The following is a 24,485-nucleotide window of genomic DNA, read 5'->3' on the forward strand; positions in this document are numbered from 1 at the left end:
CGTTTGCACAGTTTCTTAGTCCTTTCGTATTATTTGCTTGAAGTTTCAAGCAAATCTTTACTGTGAAATTACCCATGAAGAACACAAAAAAGATTCCTATAGGATCTCCTAACAGGTATCATTTCTAACCATTCCAGGATTCATCAACTTCAATATGAAGGAGCTAGGTTGGTGTCTTAGGTATTGCAGAGATTTCTATAATAAGTCCATCTGCATGATGCATAAGCCCCAAGGGAATTATTCATTCCACTGTCTATGAAATTAACACTATTGGTCCTATATGAGACTCTTTGGTGGAATACATAATTGGCTCTGGATTATCTATCCCTTTCTATTAGTGAACATCAAAGTATTTTCAACTAGCTCTGCTTCATGTGAAAAATGTAACTCAGAGCCTTGTTTTTATAAAGCAGGGCTAAGTAGAAGATTTTGTATTCTAATACAACAATCTTTACAAGTAAACATTAAATCTTGTGATGAAAAAAAATAAATAAATAAATCTTGTGATGAAGTGGCATTCCTTTCATGCAAAAACAATGGAAAATCTTTCTTTGAAACAAGTTTTAGATTTTTTTTTTCCCCCTGCTTCCTCCCCACCTTCCCAGGCCTCAACTCCGGGCACTACCTGTTTTAAGTCAGCTTAATTTGGCAATGCATCAAAGTTATAAATTAAGGCAAAGCAGTAATATTGTTCAACAGTTACTAAATCTCTGATAACTGCTAAGCAAATAATACCTGTAGAAGATTCCATCTTAGCTTTACTGTAAGCACAGAAACAATTAATAGAGCAGAAAAGCTCTGTCTTCCCCAAGTCACTAGTAGTCTCAATCATTTCATCTGTGGGCTTCAATGATTTGCAAAGAACAGGTGGTAGTGATTTGGCTGGCTTCTGTTAAGAGAGTAAAATAACGTTCAGATTCTTGCTCTATGACATATACCCACTACCACTGCTTAATTGAAATATTATAAAAACAACGAAGTCACATTTTTGCGCATTCTTAAAAACCAGAAAAAAAGGCCCTTATAGGTTGTAATGACTAAAATGAAAGGAAACTGATTAATCTATTAGATAATTATTTGTATTATTTGTTAGGTATATTAATAGCAATAACAACACATATGCAAGCAATGAAGTGGTCGTAAGATCCTCTTCATTCCAACAAATCAAAACCAACTTCATAAACCAACACAAGTCTTATAATTACAGATCCTTCCCCAATGCCAACTTGGGCATCAGCCTTTAAAAGGAAAGCCTTCCACTGGTGCTAAGGAGGAGTCAGAAAAAAGTGCCTAACACGCATTACAAAATGCTGTGGGGATCACTGTTTTCTAGCCTAACTTCATGGTAAAAATTGCAAGCATATTCTAAGAAAGCTACATACAAGCAGTGAGAGGTATAGAACACAGTGCATTCTGTAAGCAGCTAAGTGTGCAAAGGAAAAGGATAGAAACTGAGAGGTTCACCACCTGCTCTTTCTGGTGAAACGGTTAGTTAACACTTAACAGTGATGAAATCAAACCACTTTTAGGTGTACAAAATGCAAAGACAAATACAGATAATAGATTTTCTGTGAAAGAATGTTGGTAAAGGAACAATGTAACAAAAAACAGTATAATTTTGTTTGTCCCTTATCAGTATGGATTTTCATATTTTGAGAAATGTAACCCTAACTCACCAATATTTAATATTAACCAAGTGATATAATTAACATATTACTCATGTGGGAAAGCCAAGACTTAATCTAATTCCTGACTATAGTTCACTAACTGTATGGGTTTTCTCCATTATCAAAATCATACAATACCTTAAATGTAGCACGGCATTGTGTCAGATGTGCCTTTTATCTCATCTAGCCAAATCAGTCGTACCCTATCACACATGCTGAATAACTGAGTACTCAAATACAGGTTCTTAAAATGGGAGGTCTATTTACTGACTGTGAGGGGTAAAGAAAGAAAAGAAGGAATGGCATTAACTGCTTTCAGACAAAGAGTTCTATGCCCTTTGTTCTCCCATTTCTGGTCCCAAGGTAGGATACTCTCATGGTGTGGGAATTCTGCCACAGAAAAGCTGTGGCTCCTAAATGACCTATGTGAATTGTGGCTTATTGAGACTCCCATCTTCAACTGCTTGTTTTTAAGGAAGAATTTACAGGGATAGAGTTGTATTTCAAAACAGTATCTGAATGTGCAAGACATGTGACAGTCCACCTCATGAAAGGGACTCAGAACACTAACTGTGTCATCTCAGTCCAGTAGAGCAGGGTCAGCTTCTCTGTTCTCAGAGCCCCACACCCAAGGCTCTCGTATCAGAAATAGAGGATTATTTCTCATTGGTTTACTGCCTACTAGGATTCCTGATTCAGAAAAGCATGCGACATTCTTGATTCATCTTTCAGCCTTGCTTATGAGGTGTAAGAATTAAATATATGGAATTAATAATAAAAAACATTTCTGTGGTTGAGTCTTACTGACCAACAGGCTATTGTTATTGTTGCTGTCTAGTTTATAAATAAGCTTCCTTCTGCTGGCCTTTTCTTCAAGGTAAAGTGATCATCCTGAGATTCTTCAGGAAAATCTCCATGCATCTTTTATAATGAATTGTTGTGTAAAAAAGAACTATTCTTTCACATCTTTCATTATCTTACCAACTAAAAATAATTACAATGGTACTAAAATCTATACCCCCACATTTTCCTAAGGTGAAAACATTCACAAGCCAACTAATGGGAGTCAACTGTCCCATTTCTCACTTGAGTCTTATGCAATCAAATGCAAAATGAAGTGATCTTTAGTCATACCTGCTTGTGTGTTGTAATACTCTTTGAACTATTAAAGTAATGGGACTGTCCTTCCATCTGAAGTATATGAAACATGCTAGAGCTAGTGGAACAGTAAGCTCCACAATTCTCACAACAGTTCATGATGAGGTTGTTAGCGGAGTGAAATTTTGAAAAACAGGCATTACAGCAAAGACTATGTTTCACACTCTGGTATTTTACTTCGTACTGAATCTAGGATTAAAAAAAAAAGATCCAGTAAAAACTCTGATATTTAAGCAGAATATTCAGAATCCCTAAAGGTTAAGAAATATTGCAACTTACAGCAGTGGTCGTCTGACACATGCTGCACTTGGCTGAAACACTATGAGTACAGATGGTAACAACTGGCTTTCTTTTTTCTTCATATGATGAAAGACAAGACTGACTGCAAAAAGTTTTGCTAGTGGTAGTATCTTCCAGCTGAATACTGATCACATCCTTTAGATTTAAAATGTCTCTAAAAAATAAACAACAAGGGCACCATTAAATTTACCGCAATTATTTTTTCTCTTCATAACCTAAACCACACCCTTAAATAACTCTCTCCCCTTGTTTCATATACCTGAAGAACTGTGAAATAGTAGAAACATAAGCCTTGAAATAAGAAAATCTGAATTTGGTTTGATCTCTGGTTGGGGAACTAGTAAGATCCCACATGCCACAGGGCAAGGCCCCCCCCCCCAAAAAAAAAGTCAAAATAGAATAAAAAAAGGAGTAAGAACTAAATAAATTACAAAAAAACAAAAGCAAATGTGATTTTAAAATACTGCATAATGAAATGACAACATTTGGAAGTCTGCATACCTCACGGAATCAGTATTTTCCAAATGATGATAATATGCAGCAAAAATCATTTGTGGGTAAAAGAACCATTCTAAGTACAAACAGACCACTAAATTTTCAGGTGACAGTACAAAAAATTCACTGATGTGGTTTCAGATTCCACACTACAACTAACATTTAAGAAACTACCATTCAAGTAGTATCAAAAAAAATTTACAACTATCTCAAAAGCTAAACACTCCTCCCTTTTTCAATTATTTATTTGTAAGGTCAGATTTTCTTTAGACTTCAACCAAAACAACATTTTGTAACAAACTGAATGCAGAAGCAGATATGAAAATCCAGCCAGACAGTAAAGCAGTTTGCCATACTAATAAAACAATGCTCACTAATTTTTTTAAAAAGCTGTTTTCATAAAAAAAAAAACTTATGTCAATATGCACTATTTATTGAGTTAATAATAGTTAAAAATTCTTCAGTTTAAATTTCTAACACAATATATGTATAGCTAGATGTAATCTACATAAAATAAAGATGGTCTTCAAAAATTGTTGTATGTAAAGGGATCCAGAAACCAGAAAATCTGAGAACTGCTACTATAGGAAAAAACAAAATCTCTGGCTACCTAGATCCTTCAGAGTATCAATCTTTCAAGATAATAGTTTCCCAAATGAAATACTCCTGAAATCAACACTACTTTAATACCCCAATATGAACAAATTTTTAGGTACAAATCTTCCTTGACTTATGACAGGGTTATGTCCAGATAAACCCATTTTAAACTGAAAATATCATAAGTTGAAAATGTACATCTAACCTATAGAACATCATAGCTTAGTCTAGTCTACTTTAAATGTGTTTAGAACACTTACCTTAACAACCTACAGATGGGTAAAATCATCCTACAAAAAGTCTTATTATAAAGTGATGAATATATCATATAACTTAATGAATATGGTACCAAACGTGAAAGAATGGTTGTAGGGGTACATAATAATTTTAAGTTTATGAGTTGTTTATCCTTGTGATCACGTGACTGACTGGGAGCTGGGGCTCACGGCCGCTGCCTCCCATCGTGAGAATATCATACTGCATATTATTGTACTGGCCCAGGGAAAGATCAAAATTCAAAATGTGAAGTAAGTTTCTGCTGAATGTGTACTACTTTAGCACCACTGTAAAGTCAAAAAGTCATCATGGAGAACCATTGGAAGTTGGGGACTATCTGTACTATAAGCTTTCTGCCTCCTTAAACAGCACCAAAATAATACGTCAGTTTTCATTATCCTAACACCAGTCATTTTACTCGTTTAAGCTGTAGCTCTAAATGCAGTATCTGAGTTGTGACAAAATTTTTTTCTAGGATTCACTGTGTTCCTAACAGTGTTTAGGATTTGGGCATACAAAGATGAATATAATCTAGTCCCTAATGTCCAGAGGTTCATAGTCTAACTGGAACAATATCAATTCTTTAAGAACTTTATTTTATGAAAAATGTTTTGGGAGTTATGGACACTATGAAAACCCAGACCATGGAACAATTATCTGGGTGGTAGGTGGGGGAAAGGAGAGGAAGGAATGGTATGGGAACAGATAAAGGGTACAGATATCTGAGGCAGATCTTTCAGATAGTAAGAAATTAGCCAGAGGGGAAGGAAGGCAGAAGAAACTACACTGGCAGAAGCATGGAAGTCTAAAATGCTTACTGGCTTTTACTGCTACTAGCATACTAGATTGCTGGCTTCTAATATACTAAGGCCTTATTAAAAAAAAAAAAACAAAAAAAAACCACAGGGAATTTCCTGGCAGTCGTGGTTAGGACTCTGTGATTTCACTGCCAAGGGTGACACAGTTCAATCCTTGGTCAGGAAACTTAACATCCTACAAGACACGTGGTTCAGTTTAGTTCAGTCGCTCAGTCGTGTCCAACTCTTTGCGACCCCATGAACTGCAGCACGCCAGGCCTCCCTGCCCATCACCAACTCCCGGAGTTTACCCAAACTTTTGTCCATTGAGTTGGTGATGCCATCCAACCACTTCATCCTGCCCTCCCCTTCTCCTCCTGCCCTCAATCTTTCCCAGCATCAGGGTCTTTTCAAATGAGTCAGCTCTTCACATCAGGTGGCCAAAGTACTGGAGTTTCAGCTTGAACATCAATCCTTCCAATGAACACCCAGGACTGATCTCCTTTAGGTATGGCCAAATAAATAAAGGGTCTTATCTTTCTAACATGATTTAAAATGTCATTTTCAAAGCTATCTTTCAATTGGCTCATGAAACAGAATAAAAACTACACTGACTCTAACACAACATTGTAAATCAACTGATCTTCAAAAAAAAAAACAACAACAACAACCCTATATTGACTCAAAACAGATTTTAAATCACTGTTATTTAAAAAAACCTCACTGGTAACTGGTAATCAGCTAAAAATTCTGAGAAGTATGTATCAGTACAAGATGCCAATGAACACAGATGAATGCAGAATAAAAAGTTCTGAAAAAAGTACACATTATTCTGAACAATGGATGGCCTCTCCTAGCCTAAGCATCACCACCTTTCCATCAATTAAGTATTTTGTATCAAAACATTTTTATTCCAAAGAAAGTTAAAACTTGATTTTTTGTTCATATTGGATTTCTTTGCCTTAAAGAACAACTTACACACTAAATCTTTCCTGCTTCAGCCTTTTCAATCTGCCTGGGAGCTCTGCTGAAGATGCATAACAGATAAACTCCAAACACAGGAACATGATACCTTAACTTCTCAGGGCCTCAGTTTCCTCAAAACCAAAAGAAAATGTTTGAACAGGATGATCTCTAAAGTCCCTTCCAGTTTTATGATTCTGCAGAGAAAGAAAGCATGCTAAAGAGAATGCCATACAGCCCACAGCAAAAAAGAAAAAGAACAAAGTACAGTGTTAAAAGGTTTACAAAGCACAAGAGAAAAGGTAAGTAGAATTCCGGGGAGGAAGATGAAGCCAGGGCTAACTCCTGAAGCAGCAGCCAAATGAGGAGCTAAAGCAACCAATGTAAAGAGCTTGTGAGTTTGTTCAGAGAATACCACCGATAGTCAACATTTCCTGGGTTCTTATTACACGCCAGTATTGTTCTGACCACTTAAATATATTATTGAATGATCATAATTCTTATGTACATTTAACAAGACAGATGGGAATACTAAGGAGTTCTCAATGTTGTTTGAACTTTGGCATGTATATGAATCACTTGGGGATAAACGGAGTTCTGATTAATAGGCCTGGGGAAACCTGAGATTCTACATTTGTAACAGGCTCCCAGATGACGTTGATAAAGCCACTCAGGGATCACATATAGTATCAAAATGTGAACTAAGGAAGCAAGATTCAGATCATGGCAATTTGATTCCAAAACAAGGTACTATTTGAAAGGCATTTAATCATATTTAGTGGCAAAACTTGTGGCTCATGTATTCTCTTGTTCTGAAACAAAGAACATTTAAAACGTTTAACACTAGCATTTAATGAGAAATAACAAACTAGATTTGTAATACCATATGACTCTCAAAGCACTGAACCTTTATATATCTCAGTGTAGAGTTCAAAATTTTGAATGTTATGAAATCACTATTACTTTTCTCCTTACCTAAACTGTCTCACATAAGTAAAAAAGTTAGCAAAAGAGACCCCAATAATAGTTCACAGAAACCTTAAGACTACATACATACATCTATGTTTACTGAAGGCCATTAAATTTTTCAAAGGAAAATTATGAAACAACTTCACTTGCCACTACAAGAGAAGCATTATAAAACTTTACTCCTTGGAAGGTCAAAAAGTAACTTATTATGATTAAGTTTTTAGTAAGTTACTTTCTATACAGTTAAATGATAAAACAGAATGGGCACACAGTTACCCCAATTGTAGAGAATTTCCAATGTAAAGAAGAGGAAAATAAGTTTTGGAAGTCACATTATTTAAAAGTAAAGAGAAACACAACTCCTATCATTTTAATTTCTGCAATTCTCTTAATAAACACACACACAAAAACTACTTCTGAACAATCTAGTACAGGAACCAAAAGCAGAAGCAACTTCTTTACCCTAAACCAAGGTGATTACTTCAGAAAAAAACAAAGAAAATTACAACCAACCATTCTGATCAAGATCTATGTAGGGAAGTAAAAGAGGGCATAATTTAGAATTATATACTTAGAGCAGTTTGAACAAGTTCTCTTCGGAAGAGCTGGTGAACTGCCAGATGAAATGTATTCAGCGATGCATGGTGTGGAGCAGAAAAGCTCAGTAGAACCTTTCCTCTGATAAGCAGTTTGTCCCTTTTGAAAAACTTTTTTACAACCAGAACAGGAAACCTGAACAGCTGTGGTTGAAATTGAAGGAAGCATCTTATTCATGCCAGATGATGCCAGAGAAAGCTGAATGCCTGTAGTGATCTGAGGAGCTATAAATACAAAACAGGAAGGAAAAAAAATTAGTATTTATATAAAATTAAGTATGCATTCTTTCATTGTCTTTTAGAGGTTACTTCTTCTGGACTTGAAACCCAAAACAATCAATGCACTATTCAAGGGGATTCTAAAAAAGTAGAATAAACTGGCCATCATATTCGTCAGAATAAATATGATTAACTTAAGTAATTCTATTACCACTGTCTGAAAATGCAGAGTTTATTTTTAGGTCATTCTCCTGAGTTTTGGGCTGTTGGGCTTGACAGTACTCCTAAAAAAAAAAAAAAAAAGATGAAAATAATGAAAACCATCAATCAATCAATAGAAAATGATATATTATGCTCAAGTCTGTTCAGTGAATTGTATTATTGCATTGAACCATGGTATATAAGTAAATACTCCCCTTCTGGTGACTTCTGGCTGGTAACACCCACTAATTATTACAGTATTTTCTACTGTACCTAGATATGACTTTATAAGTTTTTGTTAACATAGTCCCTCAGCAGCTACTACAAAAAGAGGGTAGACACACTCAATAATGGTCCTTATTTCCCCTTTTTGTTCTGATCACTAACAGCTAATTGTCTTCATAAGGACCTTAAAAACAAAAATTCTTAGACTGGGCTGAATGAGTCTTACAAAGTAGGATTTTTTTTCAGAGCATCAGGCAATCAACCCAAACTTGCTCTATGTCTTTGAATGTTCAAGAACTGAAGAAGTAACAGGTATTTCCTAGATGGACAATATTAATATTGCCCATTGTCATCCAATGGGAGTCATACCCTTTACTTGGTACTAATTTACTTTATGTTATTTCTAAACAGAATACTAGAAGTAAATTTAAAATGAAATTGCTTTTCATTGTAAATTTCAACAGGTTCATATACAGACAATCTAAGGAAATTTAGCCCTGCTTACAGCTTGATCTAATTTATCCTTTATAGGTTCTTTAGCATTTGATAAGTCTAAAAAAGTTTAAGGATAAAAATGAATCTAATTTGGATAAACAAAGAAAAACTCAAAGTACTTAAAATGTACTAAATAATTCTATTACTTAATAGAGATAGTAGCACAAAAGCGTATAACTAGTTATTTGTATTGTTTCAAGTTAAGAAAAATGAAAACAAGTATGTGCTAACCTCAGACAGAGCATTAATACCCTAAGCAATCTTTTTTTTTATTAAACCCAATACCCACATCCAAACAGTCCACCTTTCTCTCACATTCTTGCACATGCTTATTATGGCACTTAACCACACATTCTACATTACTTGGTCAACTGCTTTGGGGAAGGAATTAAGATTTTCAACCAATAAACTAGCATCCACATAACTAAAATTTATAATTGAATGCTACCCTGGAAAACAGCGACTAAGGTGGAATGCTTGCCTGGGCGCCGCCGGGCTCCGCCTTAATTGCATCTGGCCTCTGCACTTGTGTCGCCGCTGCCTTGCCACAGTCACCATTTGTTGGTGATTCTTTCATCTTCGTATCTGATGCAAAGAAATCCTCTAGTTCCAAACTAATGGGTTTTTTCCTTGGGAAACAGTTTCCTAAAATAAATTAGGAACTGATGAAGAGTCTGATTTTTAAAAGTTCCTTCAAATATAGTAATTTTCTGGACGCACAAAATGTTCTTTCACAGTACCTTTCCTTCATCCATTACTCTGCAATATAGCTTTGCTTTTTCCACTTCTCCAGTAAATAAACTCTATGCCTTCTTCTGGCATAAAGACTAGTCTTCTCTACTTCTATTCCCTCAGGGCCCCTTCCCCTGATTACTGGTTCCTTTCTTGCTCAGTCATTTCAGTCATGTCCGACTCTTTGTGACCCCATGGACTGCAGCCCGCTAGGCTCCTCTGTCCATAGGATTTCCCAGGCAAGAATACTGGAGTGGGTTACCATTTCCTCCTCCAGGGGATCTTCCCAACCTAGGGATCAAACCTGTGTCTCCCGGTTCCTTTCACAGAAGCATTTAAATACATTAAAAAAAAAAAAAAATCCAGTTTCTAAAGCTACTGCCTTCCCTCTGACCAATTCTTGTCTATGAAATTCTCTCCTTGCTTGACTCTTGTAACTCCAAGACCTATTTCTCCTCCAACCTCTTTGCCAGTCTTTTTCTCATTTACTTCACCTGCTTCTAAATATCTGTGTTCCTCTAAGCACAATTCCTCAGGACTCTTTTCACTTGCTCATGGGCACAATCTGGGATTCAAGTATCATCTATATGCTCTTTTCCGCCTATATGCCTGAGCTCTAGTCCAGGTAACTACCTACCTATTAAATATCTCCACTTCAATGTTCCAGGCATTCCTCAAGTTCAAGAGACTTAAAACTATATTCCTGGGCTTCCCTGGTGGATCAGTGGTTAAGAAATCCGCCTTGTAACGCAGGGACACCAGTCTGGCCCCTGGTCCAGGAGGATTCCACACGCCGAGCAGCAACTAAGTCTGTGCGCCACAACTGCTAAGCCCGCGAGCTGCAACTAGGAAGCCTGCATGCTGCGGCAGGAGCAGCCCCCGGATAGAATGAGAAGCCCTTCACGCACGACAGAGAGCAGCGCCCCTTCTTCACTACTGGAGAAAGCCTGCATGAAGCAATGAAGACCCACCGCAGCCAAAGAAAACAAAAACCTTAATTCTCGCATTATTCCCATAAGCCTGCTTTATACATGTCGTCTTTCTTGGGAAATGGCTTTATGGTATATACCCAATTTTCCAGGCCAAAATCTAGGGATAGCCATAAATTCCTCTTCTCCCAAAGTCTCACATCTAATCACCAAATTGGATCAAATGATTGTCTTGAATCTATTTTCTCATTATACTTAATGCCTCCTCCACCTCCCATCAATTCCTTTTTGGTAAATAGTATTAAGAAGAAACAACAAGCCCAAGTTGGACTTATTTGTACTAAGTCCCATCAAGACTAATACCTAACTGAACTGTAGTTTCAGACTCTCCCAATAGTGAAATTTTAAGCCAGTCAGTTAATTTCTTGGTCAGCACTAATGAGGTAATCTGCCCAAAACATTGTCTGAAATAGACTTCTCTTTTGGCTTCCTTATCCTACCTTCTTTCTGCCTGTAAAACCTTCCATCTTGTACAGCTCCTTGAATATCCTGCTATTCACTAGATGGCATATTGTCAGATTTCTGAATGAAACTGATTAGATCTTCAAATTTACTGGGTTGAATTTTTTTTAACAGTAGCTAATATCCAAAATCAAAATATAAAAGACTGTGTGCATTTAGCTTAAAAAAGGACTCCCATTTTATAACTTTTGAGGAACTAACTACAGGAGCCTTTTGATTGTGCAAAGCAGATTAGAGTCCCTGGAGAAATAGAATCACATATGGCTTTCTTGACGTAAGAGAACCATTTTGGCCTAAACCATTTTGTGATCTAAGCCTGGCTTCAATGCTTGCCCTTCAGCAGGTCTTAGTAATTAATGATCTTGCTCGTGGTGGTGGTAGCTGCTCAGTCATGTCTGACTCTTTGCACCTCCATGGACTGTAGCTTGCCAGGCTCCTCTGTCTCTGGAATTCTCTAGGGAAGAACACTGGAGTGGTACCCATTGGCCTCCTTCAGGGTAGCTTCCCGACCCAGGGATCGAACCCAGGTCCCCAGATTCTTTACCGTTTGAGCCACCAGGGAAGTCCAAAATTAATGAGTTGAACTAGATAATCTAACACTAGTGCGTGCGTGCTAAGTCACTTCAGTTGTGTATTACTCTGTGACCCTATTGACTGTATCCCGCCAGGCTTCTCTGTCCATGGGATTTCCCAGGAAAGGATACTGGAGTGGGTTGCCATGCCCTTCTCCAGGGGATCTTCCCAACCCAAGGATCAAACCCACATCTCATGTCTCCTGCACTGGCAGGCGGGTTCTTTACCACAAGTGCCACGTGAGGGAATGCTGAAACAAGGGAGGAGCAGTCAAGAAACAACACTGCTGCCAGGGGAGGCAGGGCCCTGGTTCCTCAAGGGAGTAATACCTTTGAGGTCCACAGGAACTAAGGCTCCTTTCCAGCTGGAGGGTGGGAAGATGATGTTGACCTTCCAGACTTCAATCAACTAAACCCTGGGCTCTGTTGACCTTTGTTCCAATTCTATGCTGAATTCTTCTCTGTTCAAGCCCCTTTGTGAATATGCAAGTACCCTTAGTTTAGAAGAAGGAGGAGGAAATGGCAACCCACTCCAGTAGTCTTGCCTGGAAAATTCCATGGACCGAGGAGGCTGGTAGGTTACAGTCCGTGGGGTCACAAACAGTCTGTCACTACTGAGTGACTTCACTTTCTTTCTTCCACTTTAGTTTAAAACTTTCCCAGTTTTGCTGTTGGGGAGACAATGCTTTGGGTAAGCTCCCCAGTGTTCTCCTTACTTGCTGTGTGTATATGTGCTCAGTCTCGTCTGATTCTTTGCTATCCCATGGACTGTAGCCCGCCGGGCTTTTCTGTCCATGGGATTTCCCAGGCAAGAATGCTGGAGTGGGTTGCCATTTCCTTCTCAAGGGGATCTTCCCAACCCAGGGATCAAACTTCCATCTCCTGCACTAGCAGGTGGATTCTTTACCACTGAGCCACCAGGGAAGTAAATAATGACAAATATTTCCTTGTCCCAGTATTTGGCATGGTTGTGTCTATTGGCTTGACAACCACCAAGAGGTAAACCCAGTTTTCAGGTAACAACTGTTCAGTCCCAAGGCCTCTATTTTCAAGGACAGACTGGTTCCTTGCATTCTCCTTTTTTCCTTGCATGCTAAGCAGCTTCAGTCATGTCCAACTCTTCACCACTCTATAGACTGTAGCCTGCCAGGCTCCCCTGTCCATGGGATTCTCCAGGCAAGAATACTGGAGTGGGTAGCCATGCCCTCCGCCAAGGGATCTTCCTGACCCAGGCATCGAACCTGTGTGTCTCTCTCTTTTTGAACCTGCATCTCCTGCGTTGGCAGACGGTTCTTGGCCTATTTTCCATTTTTCTTGCAGCTGCCACCTCCAATTCTAAATCCTGTGGAACTCTTTCCCTTCCTAATCTTCACTGCAGAGGACAAGTCTCCTGGATTTTTTTTCTTATACCACCTCCATGAGAAAAGGAAACTCTTTGCTTTACAAGTAATGATTACGAGGGCAGGAGATAAGTAAAACAGATAAGGTTAAGTTAAAGCTCTTACTGGAATAATTCCAGGTCTATGGTTTTATACTGAGTTAGTATGTTGAAAATCCCCAAGTTCTGTCACTGTCTTTTATTTTTGAGGTTGGAACTCAACCACCAGCCTCACCCTGATCTTTAAACTCAAGCTTTTACTGTAATCTCCTATCTCTAGGCAGAAAATTAAATAAGGCCTCACGGTGCAATAAAAACTCATACAGCCTCTGCTCAGTCCATTTGAGCATTATATACAATCAGTAGAGTAAAACTCGCTGGAAATTAACTACTAGATTGTAGATCCCCCTTCACTTGAAAGTAAATGTGCTATATTAACTTTAAAGATCAATTAAAAATAGAATATCGAGGAATTCCTTCAAACATGTCAGTCATCACACAGGCAAAGAATAGAAAGTACCTTGAAAATGTAACTAATCTAAAATATATTTGAGACAGAAGAAAATGGTACATAACACTTCTTTAGCTACTAAAAAAACAAAAAGAGCAAAAGACATATATGAACAACAAATTCATTACTTCCTTTCTCAATAAGATGAACAAAGGAGTAACAAGTCCTAGAGACCTCTTTTTAACATAATCCCATCCATCTTCCCAAACTGGAACTAAACCACATACACACTGGAGACTATTAATAGTCACAGAATAAATGTGGAACATCTTCCTGCTAGTTAATTAAACAAATTTTAATTTAAACCAAAGAGGGACAGATTATGAAGCAGAAAACTCACATTATTTTTAAAAGAAAACATGAGGATCAGAAAGAGAGTAAAAAGGACTTCCGTGGTGGTGTAACAGGTAAGAATCTGCCTGCCAATGCAGGGGACATGGGTTCAATCCCTGGTCCAGAAGATTCCACATGCCAAGGAGCAATGGGGCCCATGAGCTGCAACTACTGTGCCTGTGTGCCACAAAAAGAGAAGCCGCTGCCAAGAGAAGCTGTGCACCACAGCAAAAGGGCAGACCCCGCCTACCTCAGCTAGAGAAGCTCTGGGTGCAGCAGCCGAAACCCAGGGCCGCCAAAAGTTAAAAATAAATAAATAAATAAAATTACAAAAAAAAAAAAGAGTAAAAAAAATCCCATTTGATATGATGTCAACCCCTTCACAAAATTCTAAGGAATAAATTTAATCAAGGAAGTGAAAGACCTATACACTGAAAACTACATAACATTGATAAAAGAAACTAAATATGATTCAAAGAAATGGAAGGATATCTCATGACCTTAGATTTGAAGAATACTGTTAAAAGGTCCATACTACCTAAAGCAAACTATAAATTTCATGTAATCCCTATGAAAATATCCATGACACTTTTCACAGAACTAGAACAAATAATCTTAAAATTTATACAGAACCATAAACACAAAAGAACAACATTGGAAACATAATACTTCCAGACTTTGGACTACATTACAAAGCTACAGTGATCAAAACAGCATGGTACTGGCACAAAAACATACACACAGCTCAGTGGAAGAGAATAACCCCACACACATATGGTCAATTAATCTATGACAAATGAGGTGAGAAAACACAGTGGAGAAAAGACAGTCTTTTCAGCGAGTGGTGTTAGGAAAGCTGGATGGCTATATGTTAATAAGTGAAATTAGAACACTCCCTCACTCCATGTAAAAAAGTAAACTCAAAATGGTTTAAAGACCTAATTATAAGACGCCATAAAACTCCTAGAAGGGAACACAAGCAAAACATTTTGGACATAAATCATAGCAGTATTTTCTTAGCTCAGTCTCCCAAGGCGGAAAAAAGCAAAAATAAACAAATGGGACCTAATCAAACTAAAAAACTTTTGAACAAAGGGAATAATCAATAAAACAAAAAGACAACATACAGAATGACAGCAAATATTTGCAGATGGCTTAATTTCCAAAATATACAAACAGCTCATACAATTCAATATCAAAAAACACCAAATAACCCAATTAAAAAATGGGCAGAAGACAGCCATTTCTCTGAAGAAGTCACACAGATGGTCAATCAAGTCAGGTCAGTCGCTCAGCTGAGTCCGACTCTTTGCGACCCCGTGAATTGCAGCATGCCAGGCCTCCCTGTCCATCACCAACTCCCGGAGTTCACTCAAACTCATTTCCATCAAGTTGGTGATGCCATCCAGCCATCTCATCCTCTGTCGTCCCCTTCTCCTCCTGCCCCCAATCTTTCCCAGCATCAGAGTCTTTTCCAATGAGTCAACTCTTCGCATGAGGTGGCCAAAGTACTGGAGTTTCAGCTTTAGCATCATTCCTTCTAAAGGACTCATCTCTTTAGAATGGACTGGTTGGATCTCCTAGCAGCCCAAGGGACTCGCAAGAGTCTTCTCCAACACCACAGTTCAAAAGCATCCATTCTTTGGCGCTCAGCTTTCTTCACAGTCCAACTCTCACACCCATACATGACCACTTGAAAAACCACAGCCTTGACTAGACGGACCTTTGTTGGCAAAGTAATGTCTCTGCTTTTCAATATGCTATCTAGGTTGGTCATAACTTTCCTTCCAAGGAGTAAGCGTCTTTTAATTTCATGGCTGCAGTCACCATCTACAGTGAGTTTGGAGCCCAGAAAAATAAAGTCTGACACTGTTTCCACCGTATCCCCATCTATTTGCCATGAAGTGATGGGACCAGATGCCATGATCTTCATTTTCTGAATGTTGAGCTTTAAGCCAACTTTTTCACTCTCCTCATTCACTTTCATCAAGAGGCTTTTTTTTTTTTTTTAGTTCCTCTTCACTTTCTTTCATAAGGGTGGTGTCATCTGCATATCTGAGGTTATTGATATTTCTCCCGGCAATCTTGATTCCAGCTTGTGCTTCTTTCAGTCCAGCATTTCTCATGATGTACTCTGCATATAAGTTAAATAAGCAGGGTGACAATACACAGCCTTGATGTACTCCTTTTCCAATTTGGAACCAGTCTGTTGTTCCATGTCCAGTTCTAACTGTTGCTTCCTGACCTGCATACAGGTTTCTCAAGAGGCAGGTCAGGTAGTCTGGTATTCCCATCTCTTTCAGAATTTTCCACAGTTTATTGTGATCCACACAGTCAAAGGCTTTGGCCTAGTCAATAAAGCAGAAATAGATGTTTTTCTGGAACTCTCTTGCTTTTTCCATGATCTAGCAGATGTTGGCAATTTGATCTCTGGTTCCTCTGCCTTTTCTAAAACCAGCTTGAACATCTGGAAGTTCACGGTTCACATACTGCTGAAGTCTGGCTTGGAGAATTTTGAGCATTAATTTACTAGTGGGTGAGATGAGTGCAATTGTACGGTAGTTTGAGCATTCTTTGGCATTGCCTTTCTTTGGGACTGGAATGAAAACTGACCTTTTCCAGTCCTGTGGCCACTGCTGAGTTTTCCAAATTTTCTGGCATATTGAATGCAGCACTTTCGCAGCATCACTTTTCAGGATTTAAAATAGCTCTATGAAGACCTACAAGACCTTTCAGAATTAACATCCAAAAAAGATGTCCTTTTCATTATAGGGGACTGGAATGCAAAAGTAGGAAATCAAGAAACACCTGGGGTAACAGGCAAATTTGGCCTTGGAATACAGAATGAAGCAGGGCAAAGGCTAATAGAGTTTTGCCAAGAGAACACACTGGTCATAGTAAATACCCTCTTCCAACAACACAAGAGAAGACTCTACACATGGACATCACCAGATGGTCAACACCGAAATTAGATTGATTATATTCTTTGCAGCCAAAGATGAAGAAGCTCTATACAGTCAGCAAAAACAAGACAGGGAGCTGACTGTGGCTAAGATCATGAACTCCTTATTGCCAAATTCAGATTTAAATTGAAGAAAGTGGGGAAAACCACTAGGCCATTCAGGTATGACCTAAATCAAATCCCTTATGACTATACAGTAGAAGTGAGAAATAGATTTAAGGGACTAGATCTGATAGTTAAGAGTGCCTAATGAACTATGGACGGAGGTTCATGACACTGTACAGCAGACAGGGATCAAGACCATCCCCATGGAAAATGGCTGTCTGGGGAGGCCTTGTGAATAGCTGTGAAAAGATGAAAAGCGAAAAGCAAAGGAGAAAAGGAAAGATATAAGCATCTGAATGCAGAATTCCAAAGAATAGCAAGGAAAGATAAGAAAACCTTCCTCTGTGATCAATGCAAAGAAATAGAGGAAACAACAGAATGGGAAAGACTAGAGATCTCTTCAAAAATAAGAGATACCAAGGGAACATTTCATGCAAAGATGGGCTCCATAAAGGACAGAAATGGTATGAACCTAACAGAAGCAGAAGATATTAAGAAGAGGTGGCAAGAATACACAAAAGAACTGTACAAAAAAGATCTTCATGACCAAGATAATCACGATGGTGTGATCTAGTTAGACAAGACAAATATATCACTTATAAGTGGAATCTAAAAAATAATACAAATAGTCTATACACAAAACCGAAACAAACTCACAGGCACAGAAAATAAGCTTAACAGGTTACTAAAAGGGAAAGAGGGGAAGGAGGGATAAATTAGGAGGATGAGATTAACAAATACAAACCTCTATACATAAAACAGGCTTCCCTGGTGGCTAGAATAGTAAAGAATCTGCCTGCAATGCAGGAGACCTGGGTTTGATCCATGGGTTGGGAAGATCCCCTGGAGAAGGAAATGGCAACCCACTCCAGTATTCTTGCCTGGAGAATCCCATGAACAGAGGAGCCTGGAAGGTTACAGTCCATGGGGTCACAAAGAGTTGGACACAACTGAGTGACTAACACTTTCTTTCATACATAAAACAAGGATTTACTTTATATATAGCACAGTAAACATTCATACAGCCAATATCTTATAATAATCTATAATGGAAAATAATGTTATGGAAATATATATGTGTGTGTGTGTATATATATATTATAAATATATAACTGAATCACTCTGGTATACACCTGAAATTAACACAATACTGTGTCAACTTCAATGAAACAAAGAAAAACCCATGAGACTGCAAAGAATTTGCAAGCTATTAGAAGTTACTTCCAGATATATAAACAGACCTCCAGAGGAAATGTATACACTTCCCTCCTGGAAATAACAATACTGCATATATAAAACCTGTTGATGAAAAATTAAACAACTGTCAATCTAAGAGAGAGGATTTTAGTTGAGCCAACTGGATTATAAACTGGAAAGTCTTTCAGAAAGCGCTGAGGAGGGTTTCATCTGTTAGGAGATGAAGGCACCATCACATTCATTTTCAAGACAAAGGATCATATGTCAAAATAACACACTGACACTTTACATAAAGGTCATCAAAAGATACAAAGTTTAGATAAGCATGTAGAAAGTGAGAAGTCAGTCACCATGACTCCTCACTGAGCTTGGAAAGAACACTAATCCTATAGGAAATTCCATTGCTAGAGGAAGGAAAAATAATCGGCATTATAATATTATTGGCCATTATATATATTGGCATTATAATAATAAATGCCTGAAGGCATTCCCATTTTGGGGGAGGTCTGGTTAATGTGTAATGCAGATGAACACTACACACTAAAGGTGGAGAGAGGAGGTCCAAAGGGACACAGAAGATAATTCTATGCTTAAATTTTTTTCTTTCCTTACGATATAAACTTCATCAAACCTGATGCTTCAAACTGAGTCACTTTAATCTTTTCATTCTTCCCCACTATACTGCTCTTACTCTTCTCCTACTTGCAAAGTCATTTTTGCCTATTCAAATTCTACTCAGCTTCTAAACCAACTCAGCTCTGCTGCTGCTGCTAAGTCGCTTCAGTTGTGTCCAACTCTGTGCGACCCCATAGGTGGCAACCCACCAGGCTCCCCCGTCCCTGGGATTCTCCAGGCAAGAACACTGGAGTGGGTTGCCATTTCCTTCTCCAATGAATAAAAGTGAAAAGTTTAAGTGAAGTCGCTCTGTCGTGTCCGATTCTTAGCAACCCCATGGACTGCAGGCTCCTCTGTCGATGGGATTTGCCAGGCAAGAGTACTGGGGTGGGTTGCCATTACTGGAGAGAACTAAAAATAAGATATGCCTAGACAAGATAAATTGAGGCCTATCAGAATAGCTTCTAGCATGCTAAAACCCTGCCACTGGCAATAATTATAAAATTAAGACTACCCCTGAGGACACTTTCCAGGATAAAGCAGTCTTATCTCTTAGGAACTGTGACCTTTACTTCTAGGGTTTGGCACCCCCCCTCCCCACCCCCCACCCCACCTGCAGGAATGTCAACTGAAAGTCCACATGTTTACCAAGTCCGCTCTACTTAAATTTCAACTGCTCCTAACTTTGCAAAGCTACTATAATCTACTTTTAGGTGTTTATCCTCCCAACTGCTGTTTTCTGCTAGGTTTTTTTGAGTCTTGCTTTGTAGATGTGTAGTTCAGGAGTTAGCTAAAAAGTGGCAAGTGAAAATGTTAATCGCTCAGTCCTTTCTAACTCTTTGCGACCCCATGTTCTGTCCATGGAATTCTCCAGGCAAGAGTACTGGAGTGGGTAGCCATTCCTTTCTCCAGGGGATCTTCCTGACCCAGGGACTGAACCCACATCTCCTGCATTGCAGGCAGATTCTTTACCATCTGAGCTACCAGGGAAGCCCAAAGAGTGGAGGAGGGGAATATTTGTCTGCAAATTTGGAGGGCTTATGCCTCAGAGGTTCTTTCCTCCAAGACTGTACCACTTGGGTTTCAACTACTTCAGATCAGATCAGATCAGATCAGTCGCTCAGTCGTGTCTGACTCTTGGCGACCCCATGAATCGCAGCACGCCAGGCCTCCCTGTCCATCACCAACTCCCGGAGTTCACTGAGACTCCATGTCCATCGAGTCAGTGATGCCATCCAGCCACCTCATCCTCTGTCGTCCCCTTCTCCTCCTGCCCCCAATCCCTCCCAGCATCAGAGTCTTTTACAATGAGTCAACTCTGCATGAGGTGGCCAAAATACTGGAGTTTCAGCCTTAGCATCATTCCTTCCAAAGAAATCCCAGGGCTGATCTCCTTCATAATGGACTGGTTGGATCTCCTTGCAGTCCAAGGGACTCTCAAGAGTCTTCTCCAACACCACAGTTCAAAAGCATCAATTCTTCGGGGCCCAGCCTTCTTCACAGTCCAACTCTCACATCCATACATGACCACAGGAAAAACCATAACGTTGACTAGCCGGACCTTTGTTGGCAAAGTAATGTCTCTGCTTTTGAATATGCTATCTAGGTTGGTCATAACTTTCCTTCCAAGGAGTAAGCGTCTTTTAATTTCATGGCTGCAGTCACCATCTGTAGTGATTTTGGAGCCCAGAAAAATAAAGTTTGACACTGTTTCCACTGTTTCCCCATCTATTTCCCATTCAACTACTTAGGCAACCGAAAATTCTGGTCTCCTTAACTCAACTATGCTATAAGAAGATACGGTTGGAAATAAAATGCAAGAGTGCTAGAGGAAGGAAATAAGGTTAGAAGAGCAGCTGTGAGTCATATCAGCAAAGTACTTGAATATAAAAACCTTGCACTTAAGCTTTTGGGGTTCAGCAACCATTTCATTCATAGTTCTTTTCTTAAGTAAAAATTTACTTAAAAAAAAAAACCTAATAAAATAAACCTAATAAAATCCTAAGATACACTCAGCTGTGTCACACATCAAATGTTAGGTATTTTGGAGACCTCCAAAGCTTTAATTTGTGCTAAATTACAGAGACCTATAGAAAATAATTTTTCCATCCAGGTGAATACAGTTGATGTATCACTAGTAAGGAAGATTACAGCTTTGGACCTATCCTTTTTGGGTTCTGAACTGTATATATCCACTCACAGAAAATCCTAGAAGTAAATTCACATTTAGCAAAGCAGTCTACTCCTCTGAGTAATACTCTTGATTTAAGATTAAGATTTTAGTTGGGCAAAGTGCTGAGTCCTGATTCCATCAGGACTAATATAATTCGTGTTATATATTTTGGGGGCGTCTTGTCATATATTTGTGATGAGAAATACAAGCAATCGTCAGATGTTATTAATGATTCAACCCTTAGAGAACTCTCCACTTACCTACTTTTGAGCTTTCGGTTCAGTTTAATTGAAAAGTATCAGACTGCAACCTGAGAAAGTTCAAAATGTAACCATCCATGAAACCAAGTTACTTTCAATCTTGTACACTAAAGCAAAATACTGAAATAAGATGATGAAGACTGCACCTTCATCTAATTCCAATTTCAAATCCGAATTAATTATGAAATTCTTATAATTTGAAACTCTCTCTTAGCAAACATCCCGTGTACAATTCTATTTGCAAAAGGAGTGTCAAGATTTTTAAAGTTTGAAAAAATAATTGCCTTAACGAGGTAGATAGAGCCACAGGTGTGATCTAATGAAAGGTTTCAGAAACGGAGGCCGCCGAGAGACACCCAAGGCTGAAAAGCAGTTACGGCGCAGGGGTAGTAGGCGGCAAGAAACGCGGAAAGTCTTGGCAAAGACGCCCCGACTCTGAGGACAAAGTTAAATGAGACGACAAACACTAGCCAGGGGGACTGACCCTGAATTCTCGACCCCCAACAGGGCGGCATCCACAGGCAAGGCTGGGTTCCTAGAACCCCGGCTCTCCCGGACACTTCATCCTCCCTCTGATTGGTGAAACTCTCCGCTCGCCTCTGGTAAAGCACATGAATAAAGATCGACGCCACAACCTCTTAAGGAGGCTTCCCAACTTCTTTCAGGAACACCCGCCACGCGAGGTTTCTAAAAGCAGTTTCGACGCAAAACGGTCTCGTAGGCCCCGCCCCTTTCCCGTCGTGCGCTGCGGCCGAGCTTGCGCAGTGCATCCGGCCAGGCTCACCCCCTTGAAAAGGCAACCTTGGGACTGGAAAGCCGGTGGGCGTGGAGCGGCAGGCGGGGCGTTTAGGTTTCGTGAATTTGAGTGATGGCTCTATAGGCAATTTGTGTAAATCCCAGTGTCTTCGTCCTAGACATCCGCTTGCAATGCAGGAGACTCCGGTTCGATTCTTGGGTCGGGAAGATCCCCTGGAGGAGGGAAGGGCTACCAACTCCAGTATTCTGGCCTGGAGAATTCCATGGTTGCAAGGAGTCGGACGCGACTTGCACTTTCTTCCTAGAAGCGGGGATAATTTTAGTGTTTGCATCGTAAACTTGTGAAGATTAGCAAGGCAATGGTACTTAGTAAAAATACCAGGTACAGAGTAAATTCCCGATAAAAGGAATTAGCCCCAGAAGTAAGAGAAGGTGTTCAGGTTTCTTCCGTTTTGAGGAGCCAATACTATGTTAGCATTAAAATAATCTCAAAACGGTGTGGCAAAAATCATGGCTATTTTATATGGGGAACACATGTATACCTGTGGCAGATTCATTTTGATATTTGGCAAAACTAATACAATTATGTAAAGTTTAAAAATAAAATAAAATTAAAAAAAAATAAATGCTACTTAAAAAATTAAATTTCAACACTAAAATAGTACAGAATCAAACACTTGTGCTATTCCTCAAGTCATAATAGGATTATAAAAGATTTATAAAGTTCCATGGTGAATTTACTGCAATCCTGTCTTTGAACATACTTCCTGAGATGATAGCAAACGGCTAAATATGAGGCCCTTTGCAAATGTGACGTCCAGGTCAAAAGGGACTCCTCTGCTGCTTTGGTCCATAAATATATACTCTACAGTTAAACTCACTAGTATACTAAACTGGTAACTAAAGTTTCTCCAACAGTTATTCTTGCCCTCCTAATCCAGTTACACAGTAATCAGGTATACCATTTTATTACTCTGTTGCCTTTGTTCCCCTTTCCTGCCTTATTTGACTAATTCGAACATTTTTTAGTATTGCATTTTAATTGATCAATTGCGTTTATGATGTATCTCTTTTTATGTATCTCTTTAATGATCACTTTGTGTTTACAGTAAACATAAGTAACTTTTCATAGCCTACTTAGAATCAATGTTTTACCACTTCAAGTGGAATGTAGAAATATTATTACCATTTAAATCCCTTTGTCCTCTTCCCACTATTTATGTTATAGTTGTTTCATGTATTAGAATTATAAACCATCAGATAGTGTTATAATTTCTTTGTCAAATATCAAATATTTTTAAAGAACTCAAAAGGAGAAGAATAGTCTATTATGTTTACCCAAATATTTACCATTTCTGTTCTTCATTCTTGGATGTTCCAGCTTCCTTCTGATGAACTTCCTTTAGTGTGTCTGTTGGTAACAAATTCTTTTGGTTTTCCTTTTCTAATAATGTCTTTATTTTATACCCATATGCCTGAAGGATATTTTCACTGGATATGGAAGTGTATTTCTTGATAAGTTAGGAAAAAAATTCCGGCAAAGTGCTGATTCCATCAAATGACCATCACTGACCTAATCGCAATGCCCAGGAGACGGAGTACTCAGATTCCAGTCTAGGTCATAAAATGACAAGTTTGACACCTTCCCTCCACAGTCACCTCCATTTGTGATATCCAGCTCTTGAACTTTCAAATTATGTGAGCCATTAGGTTTTCTTTTGTACTTAACTTACACTGCCCTGGTTTTCTGTCACTTGCAGCCCAAAGTCTTTATCTTTTCATAAATGTACTCATGAGCAATTCCTAACAATAAATGTGTTTTAGTTTCTAGGTTAATAAAGTTTGTCTTACTTGATAAAATAAAGCAGTTGAGCCTATAAGATGTGTAGGCTCCTGTTTCTAATGAATGACTCTTAGAAGTGAAAAATATCAGAATCCGTGAGACAAGCTTTAACTTTTGTGTAACAACTTTAAGAGAACTGGAGCAGTGAATGCACACTTCTGCTTCTGATAGAAAGGGGATAAGTTGATACTTGTCTGGACTAGGTGGTATAATTCTCTCAGTTCTACCCTATTTTTTTTTTTAAAGTTGAAATATAGTTGACTTACAATAGTATGCTAGTTTCAGGTGTATGACATAATGAAGCTCTGCCCTCTTTGATTGACTTTATTTTCAAGGTGGCCTCCTTCATGGTAGCAAGGTCATTACCACAGAATCTACTTCCTCATTCACATCAGCAGGCCTATCTGGGATCTTGTGATGTTTCTGAACCAATTGGTGTGGTGAGGAGTCTGGGATACTATTATTGAATTATACCAATCAGGGACCACTCTTGGACTAGGGAGGCAGTATCAGTCCCATTCAAAGCACTTGGCTACCACACAGTGAGGAGGACTGCATAAGTAGTACGATTTCAAATAAATTTTAAAAAATGACTCACAGAAGATATGGAAAAATATGCTAAATGTAAAGAATAGTTGC

General features: G+C 38.7%; 1 protein-coding gene across 1 annotated transcript in view; it reads right to left on the bottom strand.

Moving 5' to 3' along the window:
* Nucleotides 1–22,694, bottom strand: part of ZMYM1 (zinc finger MYM-type containing 1) — a 31,022-nt gene extending 8,328 nt beyond the window's left edge. Inside the window, exons 1-7 of the mRNA XM_055586443.1 lie at nt 21,732–22,694; nt 9,440–9,603; nt 8,249–8,321; nt 7,794–8,043; nt 3,105–3,279; nt 2,802–3,014; nt 736–889 (exon numbers count right to left, since the gene is read on the bottom strand). Coding sequence (XP_055442418.1) covers nt 736–889; nt 2,802–3,014; nt 3,105–3,279; nt 7,794–8,043; nt 8,249–8,321; nt 9,440–9,603; nt 21,732–21,762 — 1,060 coding nt within the window. The 5' untranslated portion in view covers nt 21,763–22,694. The remainder of the gene's footprint in view (nt 1–735; nt 890–2,801; nt 3,015–3,104; nt 3,280–7,793; nt 8,044–8,248; nt 8,322–9,439; nt 9,604–21,731) is intronic.
* Nucleotides 22,695–24,485: the final 1,791 nt, after the last annotated feature.

Source organism: Bubalus kerabau, chromosome 6 (genome assembly GCF_029407905.1).
Source record: "Bubalus kerabau isolate K-KA32 ecotype Philippines breed swamp buffalo chromosome 6, PCC_UOA_SB_1v2, whole genome shotgun sequence".
In the NCBI taxonomy this organism is placed as follows: domain Eukaryota; kingdom Metazoa; phylum Chordata; class Mammalia; order Artiodactyla; family Bovidae; genus Bubalus; species Bubalus kerabau.